Source organism: Gymnogyps californianus, chromosome 3 (assembly GCF_018139145.2).
Source record: "Gymnogyps californianus isolate 813 chromosome 3, ASM1813914v2, whole genome shotgun sequence".
Taxonomy (NCBI): Eukaryota; Metazoa; Chordata; class Aves; order Accipitriformes; family Cathartidae; genus Gymnogyps; species Gymnogyps californianus.
Genome location: NC_059473.1, coordinates 66320361 through 66332506, shown reverse-complemented (window position 1 = coordinate 66332506; position 12146 = coordinate 66320361). Strand labels below are relative to the sequence as shown.

Here is a 12146-nt window from a genome sequence, read left to right as displayed (position 1 = left end):
AATTATTGCTCTGCAGCCCTAAGCAACAACTGGTTATTTTGGGGAGACAGCAGCCCAAACCGCTCCCACTAGTCGCAGCCCTTCTGTGGGACGAGCGCTCGGGCAGCCGCATTTCGTTAAAATACTGAGTGACAGCAACGCGTGCACATGCGGACCTCACGCCTCAGGACGCACTGTCTGGGTGCCTTCCCTGTGAATTGGCGGGCGCAGCCAAACACCGCCATTACAGAGCGCAAGGCAGAGGAAGGCGACGGCTGGGGACGTGCAAGACTCGGGGCCGCCTCCCGCCATGCCCGGCGCGGAGCACGCTGGGAGCTGTAGTCCAGCGGGCGCACGGCCCTGTTCCCCCCTCCGCCCCGCGCTCCCGCCGAGTGCCGCGCCCGCTTGCCCGAGAGGCGCGGCGGCTGCGCTGGTATTCCCTCCGGCCCGCGCTTTCCTGGCGGGCAGCCCTGCTCGCCCTAACCGGGCATGCAGCGGCTGCTGCGGCGGCTTCTCCCCGCGCTTTACTCGGCGCGGCCGGCGGCGGCCCGCGCCTTCCTCGCCCGGCGGCCCACGCCGGCGCTCCCGCGCCTCATGGCGCTGCGGCCGGCGGCGGGAGCGGAGGGGGGGGGCGGCGGCGGCGGGGACCTTTCCCGCGTAGCCGGCGCGACCCCGGAGCACGGTGAGGAGGCGGCGAGGCGGCGTTGCGCAGGGGGAAGAGGGCAGGGCGCCTGCGAGGCTCGGCGCCCGCCTCCCCCGCCGGTTGCGGGCGCCTGCCCGCAACCGGCGGGGGAGGCGGGCGCCGAGCCTCGCAGGCGCCTCAGCAGGGGCCGGGCGCCCTCCGCTGCTGAGGGGCAGCGTGTGGGTCGTGCTGCGAGGAGGGGGTGGCCCGACGTTGCTGGCGTCCGTTAGGCGTTAAACGGTCCCGTTGGGCCGAGCGGCGGTAAAAAAAACCTGTAGCTTGTGCACACACATTCGGGTGTTAAAACGGAAGGAGGTAGGTTTCACAGCAGGGGTTGCGGTGATCGTAGGGGAGAACGATTCAGCGTAGTTGTGGGCTGTTGCTAAAAAGTACTTCGCCTTTTATTTTCCCTGCCCGCCCCGCTCTGTCCCCAGGCTTGCAGTGAGTGTAAGCATGTGACCTGGCTGAATACTAAACCTACCGGTTTTTTTCCCACAGTTTGGGTTTTTGGTTTTTTTTTTTTTAAGCTTTTTCAGTTCTCTGACTATGTAAACACTAGTGCCGGCACCAGAGGTTCAAAGTGCCTGGAGAGTAAGACTATCTGTTTCTACAGCAGCTTTCAGTTAAATTGTCTCCAAAGGTTTTGTTATTAAACATATGAAAATAAACATATTAAACATATTAACAGAAACATATTAAACAGGGAACAATGCCTGGAGACCTAATCTCACTGTGATCTCTGATGTGTGGGTGTCAAATAATAGAAGATTATTCTATCTGAAACTATAAGTGTGGAGAGAAGAGGGCTGGGAAGAGAATGCAGTCAAATATGTTTTATTGCACGTTATTTTTGTATTCTCTTCCTTATGAACTAGGTGTATCATGATTTTTTTTTTCTGCTGGAACAGATGACTTGAATACTGGTGAAGATCAGCAGCCATTTAAATACAAATATGGAAATAATGTATACACCTGTTCATATATGAAATTCAGGCTAATATAATTAAGCATGCGATTAAGAAAAAAGTTTATCCTATAACAGCTTGATGGTCAAGGAGTTCCCATGGAAGCTGGTTTTGTTACTTAGGTCTCAGATTGTCAACATTAAGTCAAGAATTCTGAAAAATCTTGTTTTCAGGTTGGTTTAGTGACTAGAACACAATTCTTGAATTTTGTTGCTGATTTCGTTAATAAATATTTCAGAAAAGGTGAGGGATGGAGTTTTTTGCTTGGGGCACAACCTGTGGAATTTAGAAGCAGTGCCTGTTCAGTTCAGCTAATTGATTTGAGAAGGGATATTGTTAATCGCTAGCTGTGCCTTTGCTATGCCCATCTGCTACTGTGAGCAGACAGAATTTTTCAAAGTGGCACAAGTATATTGCTTCTTGAGCAGACAGAGCAAAGGAAACACATAATCTGCAATATACACCCCTCAGATTTATGTGAGTCGTTCTGCAGCTGATTCTACCTTAATAAATCCTTTTTGCTCCCAGCTGGTTATGATTCTGCATTTTTTAATCTTGTTGATAACTTTTCTGCCCCAGACTGGCCTACTTGTTTGTCAGTTTCATGGATTTCTGTCTTGTCCTTCACTTTGAGATCTCTTTGAGGGAAAGATTGTTGTTTTCTGTATGCTTATGGATCACCAGCAACAATCTGTTTTGTGTGAGCTTTACTTTAATCTGAATGTTAAGTAATAATTTTATCATTGCTTCAACATCTGTTTGTTGTACATAGTTCTTTAGTGTCTGCAGGGGGAACAAGCAACAAATCTAAATACTTTGTTTCTTTTTAATAGCCTCGGGGATAAAGTTAGGTGTCAGACCACAACCACAGAATGATTTATGCCTCCCTACTTTAGGCTGGAGTGAATTAGCATTTAATCAGGTTGTTCTTTTACTTATCTTCCCTAGCATAAAGTGATATATGCAAGAAACACTCCACAGGGTGATAATAACCCAGATTGGGTCTGTAGTATTGATTTTATATGTGCAGTGTAGCTTTGCATGCCACAAAAACATAATATGCACTTTTGCTGCCAGATTTTCCCCTTGGGCCAGATTTGGACTATCTGCACTGGTCACAAGAGGAGCTTTGAAAGTGTATTGTCTGTAGTAATGAGCTGTCCTGGGATAAACTGCAATTCTGACATAAGGCTTCTTCCACTACAGTAATCCCATTGTGGAGTTGTCCCAAAAGAATATTGCTGGATGCCTGGTTATGTGCACATTTTTTGCTGCTAGAGAAGATTTTACTTTTTCATTTTTTAAGGTATAACTTAATACGCAAATACTAGAGTTTACTGATGCAGAAACATGAAGCAGGCATAAGGAAATGACTCATGCTTAGTTAGTACTCTTGGGGGGAAAAAGACATTTTTAAAAACTTGTTAGTGGAGATTATTCTGTCATTGTGGTATTACTCTGAGATAGAACTTCATGTATATCTTTATACATGCAAGATGAGTTTTGATTTATATTGATTCCTTCTTTAGCTTAAATACTAAAAGTCAGTTTTTAGAACGAGAAGTTCAGATCGTTGCTGTCTATAACATGCTATACTGTGTGGGAGATGCAGGAATAGAATAATCATCTCATTCCTGAATGATATAGTCAGCTGAGAACTCTTTGTTATATGTGGAATGGTAGGATTCCCTTCCTGCTCCTTTGTGCCTCATTTTCAGTGTATTTACATTGGAATTCATTTGCCAATGTTGGTCTGCACTGACTTTCATACGCCACTACTGTTATCTAAAATGAACTTTACGTGATGTCTGAAGACTATTTTTTCATGCTCGGTTATAAGTATCCCTTTTTTTTGCACGTAATTGCATTTACTTAGAACCAAACAAGACCATAAGTTATTAAATACAGAAGGCTGAACTCCCTTTTTTTGCTATTCCACATAAAGCGTTGAAGTATTTTTGCTGATATGTTGACAAGGAAGAAGACCAGCATTCTTAAGGGGGTTATATGTCAATATTCATTTGCTGATAATTAGAGAAAGGTATACTTGGTATATTGCTTGTGTATAATGTCTCTTAGCTGTTTATATAAAAAACTAAGACCCAGTATGTTATTTTAAATGTATTACAGAAGGGCTGGAAAATGTACAGCAGAAGAAAATCTTTGAAGAGAATAAGAAAAGGACACAACAGATAGAAGAGCCATGTCCTGCTGATTTGGTAGAATCTCTGATGGCAGAAATGCCATTTGTCGACACAGATATGGAAGATGAATTTGTTAGTAAGTATATTAAACAGAAGTAGTGTGGAAGCATAGATGCATCACGCTCTCAGTTCTTGGTTCTGCCTGTTGGCATGTACAAGTGGGCTGTGCACATGGAACGTAGCCTCCCTGCGAACAGGATCCAGTCCAGAGCCTCTCTTATGAGTACTCAGTCCTGCAAATACTTGAGCATATTAAAAATTTACCATTTTGTGATCCATTGCAGCAATGAGTCACAGAATAAAGACATCTCGTATGTCAATTCACATTCCTGTATATGAGCTTCTCAAGTGATGGCTTTTATGAGCTCTCTTCCAATATGTGTATTCCCAGCATGGGGCTAGAAGTGCACCTCTAATTGGACAGTGGATGTCTGCAGCCTGGTCAGCTTATGGGTATGTATCTGGCCACGTGGTGGGAGAGGGTCTGCAAAGGCTTGAGGAAGTAAGCTGGGAGAAAAATAATTTATGGTGCAAAGGAAGAATCGAGGACACACACTTTTCTTTCGCTATATTGGAAGGTGTCTTTGGGAAAGGAGGAGGTAGAAAGTAGATCTGGCTTGGATTAAATTTTCTTCTGGGCTGGGTTTGGTCCTTGAACTATAGGTTGGCCAGTCCTAGTCTAATACAACCTTTTCCTTTAATAATCCTATGTGTTATCGTGTTTTATATTTAAAAATGCAGCAAGCATGGGATTTTTGAAACTTGATATTGGCCCTTTTGCTCTAAAGTCATGTCCACGTTCAAGTGTAGACAATTTGCAGGCCTGTTACACTGCAGTGTGAGTTGGCTAAATGAAGCGCAGTAGTTTGGAAGCTGCGTGTCTATGTTAGCAGCTTATAACCCCTGCTTAGAGGTGTAGGCTGTTAGTTCCAGTATGGTACTCCATTTGTATGACTACATTAATTCAGGTTGGAGTAGCATCCCAATCAGACAGTTCAGAGTATGGGCAGATCAGATGACTGGGAAGACATGCTCCAGTCGGTTGACTGAAGTCCGGCTCCTGTTGGCATGATATTAAGTGTATCTTTGTTTTGATTTGTCTGTATGCTGAAAGTAATTTTTTTTTCTCTTCAGTGCACGCAACCTCTGAAATAAATATAAAAAAGAAAAGAAAGAGGACTACTGGAAGGGAAATTGAAGAAGGCAGTGAGAGAAAGAAGAAAAAGAAAAAACAGTATCAGCCGAATTATTTCATTTCTCTTCCAATTACTAATCCAGAGGTGATATTCTTTATTATACTAATTTGGTATAACCAGAATTACTTCAACAACTGCATGTGTTTATAAGAAGAACAGTGATCTTGAGCAAAATAATTTTTTTCCAGGTATTTTTAAAGGATTAGCAGCCTATTCAAAGAGTCACTTTATTTTATGTAACATTTTTCTGAATAAAATTACTTATCTGGAAAAGACTAGAGGAAAAATATTTATCTTTTTATTCAGTTTGTCAGTCTTATGGATTTCACATTATTTTGACTGAAGCTGGCGTAAATTTCCCCTCTGTACTGTTCCGGTATTGCTTATTTTGTCATTCACTTAGAATAAGGAAGAGAGACATTCCTATTTAATTTAATAAGAAAATCCCTAGCAATATTTTTAGCTGTCCTTATAGATAGGAATTTAAATATGGATCTCTTGCTGTTTTAACTAGGCAGTTTGTAGTTTAACGTTTTCCAGTAAAATTGATCATCTTATTTAAAATTCAAACAACCTGTTGTTTTAGTGAGATGTTGTTCAAATGGATTCAAGAAGTGCAGAGAGCTCTTTAAGAAAATGTATTTTCTTGAAGTTAGCATGTGTTGTCTCATTTAGACAGTGAATGAGAATGATTTCTTACATGCTCTGGGATGTCTCTGGTACGACTTCGATACCTTTTGTGTCTGTAAACAAGGAAAGTAGGTGCATTATGTTTAAAAAGTTAAACCCAACAGTTTACCACCATTTCCAAATTTAGGTTTATTTTTTAATACCAGGAGCTGTCTCAAGTGAATTTTAACTCATCCTACCTCTGTACTACCTGTTCTCTGAGTAAGTCAAAGATTAAGAGAATCCAGAATTGAAAGTAAACCAAAATAGGTTTGAAAATTAGAGTGCAGTCTTTGATTCTTCAAAACATACTATGTGAAGAAGAGATTGTAGAGGCTGGTTTTAGAAGATCCAGGATAGCCTGACACGACTATTGTGGGAGATCTTTTGTGCCATCTTAGTTTGAAATATCTTTTCTTCCTGTCTGTTCCATGATTTAACAAGTACAAGAATAATGTAGGGGTTACATAATCTGATAATTGAGAATTCCTGCTCACAGTTGTTATTATGTTGAATGGCTGGTTGAGTGGAAAAGTCTTAACTATGCATGCTTTTTTATATGTCATGTATTTAGTCTTATAGCATTTACAGAGGTAAAGGAACAACTATGTTAAATCTCAGAGCATTTGGGAATTCCAGGACTTTGCTAGAAAGTTTTGTTTATACTTGCCTTAGATGTAGAGTTGTTCTGAAAGTAGAAAATACACGTTGGAATTTGTATAGGTAACATTAGCCAAAATTTAGACTTAAGACACCTGGTTTCTTGATAGCCAGAGGGAATCCGGTAATTACTGGCAGTATTTCAGTTAGTAATGAGAGACCTTTCTTTTTCTGAGGATCTGATTTTATTCCAGTGAAGTGTTGTAGGCATTAGTACTCTTTTTTCATATTTTATGTAGTATTTTAAGCTTTACACAGAGAACCATTTTGTAATAAGGGATATTTCTGGAACATTTAGTGAACTGTTCCTCTTGGAAATTAAACAGTTTCCTTGTTTTCATTTTAATTATGTTTTGAATCTTCAGAAATAAAATGTGGTGTTCCATTAATTTTGAATTTATATTGAACTTTGCATTATTACTTGTGCAAAAATAGTTAAATGGATGATTATCATTGTGTCCTTTTCTGGTAATTTTTTTTGAAGTTGTGTTTCATCTGATGTGTTATCACTTGGTAGGTTAGCCTTTCAGGATTCTCTGGTCTTGATTATAATTATAATTAATCTGTTAAATCTTTAAAGCTTACAGTCTTTATTTTCACTTGCTGGTAGTATCCTTGCAATAAGCAAAACTAAGTTATTTTATTACTCTTCAGAATAACATATTCCAAGTAAGGGGAGAGGGGACCTTGAAATCAGTATTTGAGACCTTACTTTGGAGCACTTTTTAAAATAATCTGAGGGTGGAATTATTGAGTATGATCTGCCTTCAGACATTTCTTTTAGTTAAGTTAGGAAATCTCAAGTTAAAAGAAACAGTCAGCATGATAATGGTTGAAATGTAACATAAAACTTTGTAAGGTAATGTAAATAGCAGGTTAAATAGCAATTTAAAGTTTTTGTTTATGTAGTGGGTCATAACTAGTTACACAGACATGTAGAAAGAGTCCTGGTTCACTTAATTAAAATTCAGCACACTCAAGTGTTAATTGCACCTTAGATTTATTGAAGAAAACGGAACGAATCTGAAGTTATGCATTGTGATGGCCCAGCTATGGCCCAGCTATTGTGTTATGTTTTGATCACATAACTTCTGGAAAAATATATTAAAAATAAATTCCTGAAATTCACAAAAATGTACTTGAAAACTTTTTTCTTCTTTTCAAATAGTGTAGATTGTGTAGAATGTTGTCACTTAGCCAGAGAGAGAGAACATGCTCAGTCTTCTTTCTATTTTGCTTTTATCAAAAAGGCAGCTCATTTCATACTTGCCTGGTGGGTTCCACAGTAGTTTGTCTCTGGAACTGCTAACTGGCCATCTTTGGAATTAATCCTGTTCCAAAGGTATGTTATTCGTTAGGTTTTTAGCTTGGTTTCCTAATGGTGTTTATACAGATGTGAGCCTGCCTATGCATTTGCCTTGTTATAACCCCATTGGGTTTTTGTGGGTTTTGAACCTGCTGTGGGTTTTCAACCTGTTGTCCAAATTTGGATAAAAAAATTGACATCTCAGAGGTACTTATTTCCTACAACTTTTGTGGAATTGGTGCTTGCGTAGAAGAGAGAGCCTTGAAAGAACATGCTTGTGTTAAAGACTGTAGCGTGAGTGTGGCAATTACCTATTCTTCTAGACCTGCCAGCTGACGAATGAATATCTGCCTGTTTGTTAGCCAGTCAACCCCTTATAGCTGAAAATCAGCCACAGCATGTGTCGTTTCTCGCCCAAGCCAGAACTGAACTGTATGAGGGAGCTGGAGGTAGTTTAGGACATGAGCAGGAAGGGACTTGGAAGTACTACTGAAGGAAACTATTTGGGTAAGGGGATGTGGGGTATTGGCTGCTAATCTGAATGCTGAATAACGTTGATCTTTTTCAGAGCTAGGATGGTCTTACTGCTATGATAACACAGTTCCACACCTGTCTTCTGTATTCTGAAGGGCTTGTACACTTACATTTATATTTTTTTCTTTGCCACCTCTCAGGTGCAAATTAAATTTAGAAGCAATAGTTGAAAATTGTAATTCATACAATAGGTGATTTCATTTTTGAGGTTTGTTTGGTTTTTTTTTTCTTTACAGAGATAACTGCATTTGCTTAAATAATTTTGCAGTCAATACATTATAATTATCAGGGATTACATTTACCAGATTTTTTGCTTAAATGTGGGTTAAATTTCTCCTATATCTGAGACAATAAAAGTGTTATTTATCCAGGATAAGATCAGTTCTGACATATGAAGTAAGATGGTCTTATTACAACATGACTTATGATCAAAATGTTGGTGCAGTTTTCTTCATATGTCTTACACTACCTGAGACACTTGTGGTTTTGTAGATGCCATATCACCTTTTCTGGCAAGTGGCTTTTACCTTCCTTCTTCCTCCCCACCCTTCTTAGAGTTGGTTCCTTTCAGTTATAATTTGGTTTTATTTATATGGCACTACTAGATATCTGTGGCACATTAGGTAAAACTCCTGCATGGCAAAACTCATCTTAAGAAATTCGGTCAGAAAAATACTGACCACTCCCATTAGATTGTGTTTTTTCAGGAAATTTATGTGTTCCTTATGATTAACAGAGCTACCAAAATATATCAAGGCTTTTTTTTTTTTTTTTTACCCTAAGAGCTACTTGTGCTTATGTTATAAAAGTCAGTATGTATGGTATATTTGTGAAGCATTCACCAAGTTTCAAATAAAAAAAAAAAGAGATTGAAGTTTTCTGTGTGCTTCTTTTAGACTTTATACACCAGAGCTGCTTTGTCTGTAATGACTTTGCTTACCATGCTTTAAGAAATAACTCATTTTGTCAGATGGTCAAGGTTACTGGCTTTGATTTAATTTCCACTAACATAGTCAAGAATTATTGCAGCTTTGGTTGGTTTTTTGTGGGTTTTTTTTGTTTTTTTTTTTAATCACTACCATACAACTATCATAGTGGCAAGCACTGTAAACATTTTGGATACAATTTATAAAGCATGTATAACCATACAAATAATTTTCAATGAAGAAAATGTAATTCAAATAATTTTAAAGAAAAAGACTGATGAAGTTAGAACTGTATACATGTTGTATGGAAATTCATTAAAATATGTTTTAAGAGAGTACATAAATTATATCTGTCTATTGGACAGTATAATCAGAATTGTAAATCAGGTATATCTACAAATTATTTACTGAATATTCCTGTTTTGTATGTGCCTGATCCTGTAAAGGTCTCTTTCCAGACGCTTGTCTGCACATAGCAACACACAAGTTTAGCAAAGCAGGCAGAGAAGGTCCTTGAAGAAGCCTTTTATTTGGATTACTGGCAGTGTAAAACTGGATGATCTTAATCTGCTCCAGGAATTTATCATACTTATGGAAGCAAACTCCTATTAAGATGTGATGGGGAGTGTCCAGTGATTTATTAATCACTCCATTCGTACCCACTTTGGGTTTACTCGCGTCAATTAGCACAGCTTTGTCAGAGGATAAAACTTTCTTCTGCTAGAATGGTTTTTACATAAACGTTTGATTTCAGTTTGTGTGCTTTCTTGTTCACTTGCATGATGGGATACAGTAATTGTAATGGCTAACTGTTGTTTCTGTGTCTGTCTTTCTTCCCAGATTACTGGCAGTATTCAGGCTGTCCAAGATGCAATAATACAAAAGGATCAAAGGCTTTCCAAAGCAATGGTTCGCTCTGGCTCGTTGCATGTCACCATGTTAGTGATGCATTTAGCCAATGAAGAAGAAATTAGCATGTAGGTATTTGGTGTTAAATTAAGCATATACAAGTATTTTTGCTGGAGAAATTCATAAAAAGACTAGAAGGGGTAACTGATGCTTATTTTTTGCAATACACAGCCCGAAATTACTAGGGTTACTGAACATTTAATTCATGTTGTTCTTAAAATGCTAATCTTAATATTAGCCATTTTCATAACTTATGGTACGTCATGAGCTCTGAACAAAGTGTGCTTTTTTCCCTTGCATTTTTCTTACTGTGTGCTGAACTTGCATGCACAAATCTCATGTTTGCTAAAGTAATTATTTTAAAACAATGTTTTGATATAGGTGACACTGAACAGATTAACAGGAGAATTTTCAGAATTTCATAGCTTAGCAAATGTTATAAGCCACATTAGTAATTGTCACTGAAAGACTTTAATGAAATAAACCTTAGCTCCAAGCTAATGCCTTATGCAGTTATAGTTTTTTTAATGTCCCCAAATGAATTTATTATACTCAGAATTTAAGTACACTAAAAGAGAGGTGGCTATTAGAGCTTATCAAAAGTGTAATTTTTATGTTGCTTCAGTGATATAGCTGATTTTTTTTGATCATATAAAAGGTAGAAAAGTTGTGGAAAGGCGTATGTATTATACAATGACGTCATGTGTCTAAGTGTTAGATGCGACTACTTGCTTAAAAATGCAGTTCTTTGGTGTTTTTTACTGTTTATCACATGCTGTACTGCTATCTGACAAGCCTACTTTAACGTACAAGTTCAATGGTTAATATGAAGATGTTCAGACTTTTAAGTCTATACAGCTGTAATTTATGAATGTTCAGAATAATAATTTGTGTGTCTAGCTGTAATTTTGACTTGAAATTAAAACATACATTGTATTTTATAGTCCTGCTTTACACAGACTTTCTCAACAGTTTCTATTTAGATGTGGTGCCCAATGCCTGCATATGTGATGTCTCTATATTCGCACATTATAATTGCAGAATTGAGATTGCAAACACTTCGGTAACTGTAACAGAGTATTATGTAAAATGCTGATAAATGGCCTACTGGCATTCTACAAACATCTACAAACATTCTACAAACATCTCCATTGCTTATGTGTCAATTCTGTAGTGAATTGCTAATGAATCAAAATTCATCAGATCCTTATAATTCTGTGAAAGAGAAGCCTCTCAGTTTCATCTCCCCCAGATGAGTTCTTTCAGGGGCCCTCTGTCACATATATATATCTCTTACTAGTTTTCTCCGCAGTGTTAGCAGGCATGCGGTCCATGTACTGAATTATCTAGATCAAATAATGAATAAGTGCAGTGAGACATTGCTTTGGTTATGGTAATACACTTACAAAATATTGTCTCTAATAAGCGTGTGTTGAGTAATTTTTTCCTTCAGAAGGTTTGGCTGTCAAAGTGCAGACTGCTCATAAGAAAGCAAGAATCCAAGATAGAATGTAGGAACCATTTGGTAGTCAAGGGCATGCTTCTAATAAGTAGAAGTATTTTGGGTAAAAACATTTAACACATCTGAAAATAATGTGATACCTGCTTGTTTTTCACACTTGTTTCCTTGAATGCTATATCCCTGAGGCCTCTACACTCTTACTTCTCCTGTGACGATGTGAGTCTGTCAGCATCCTCGTCTCCAACGGTCTGATCTAAAGGGAGAGAAACAGATAGCCAGGAACAGAGAATAGAAAGGAAAGCAAAGGATAGTAGATCTGTTGGACTCCCTCTCCTCTCCATGTGCCTTTTGTCTCCTGGACCAGGCACACCAGCTTCCTCCTGCCCTGGCTGATGAGCAAACTGTGGTAGCACCTGAAAATCAGTGAGAACAACCACCGACTGTGTGCGCAAGATTTTTTTAAAAAGGGTTTGAAGTATGAACTTTTGAAAAAGGGAATGTGAGAGGTTATCTCAAAGGCAAGTGTGCCTCCTCATGAACATTTTTTAGAGTCCTAAACTGTATGTCAAAACAAATATTCTCAAATTCAGTATCTTCTGCTACTCCTTGAGCTCCTTCTCAGCTCTCACTGTCCGACTGCCACCGAAGCACGCA

General features: G+C 38.9%; 1 protein-coding gene across 1 annotated transcript in view; it reads left to right on the top strand.

Annotated features, from left to right (window-relative positions):
* Positions 1-453: 453 nt before the first annotated feature.
* Positions 454-12146, top strand: part of AKAP7 (A-kinase anchoring protein 7) — an 89188-nt gene continuing 77495 nt past the window's right edge. Inside the window, exons 1-4 of the mRNA XM_050894516.1 lie at positions 454-661; positions 3757-3906; positions 4965-5110; positions 9962-10098. Coding sequence (XP_050750473.1) covers positions 469-661; positions 3757-3906; positions 4965-5110; positions 9962-10098 — 626 coding nt within the window. The 5' untranslated portion in view covers positions 454-468. The remainder of the gene's footprint in view (positions 662-3756; positions 3907-4964; positions 5111-9961; positions 10099-12146) is intronic.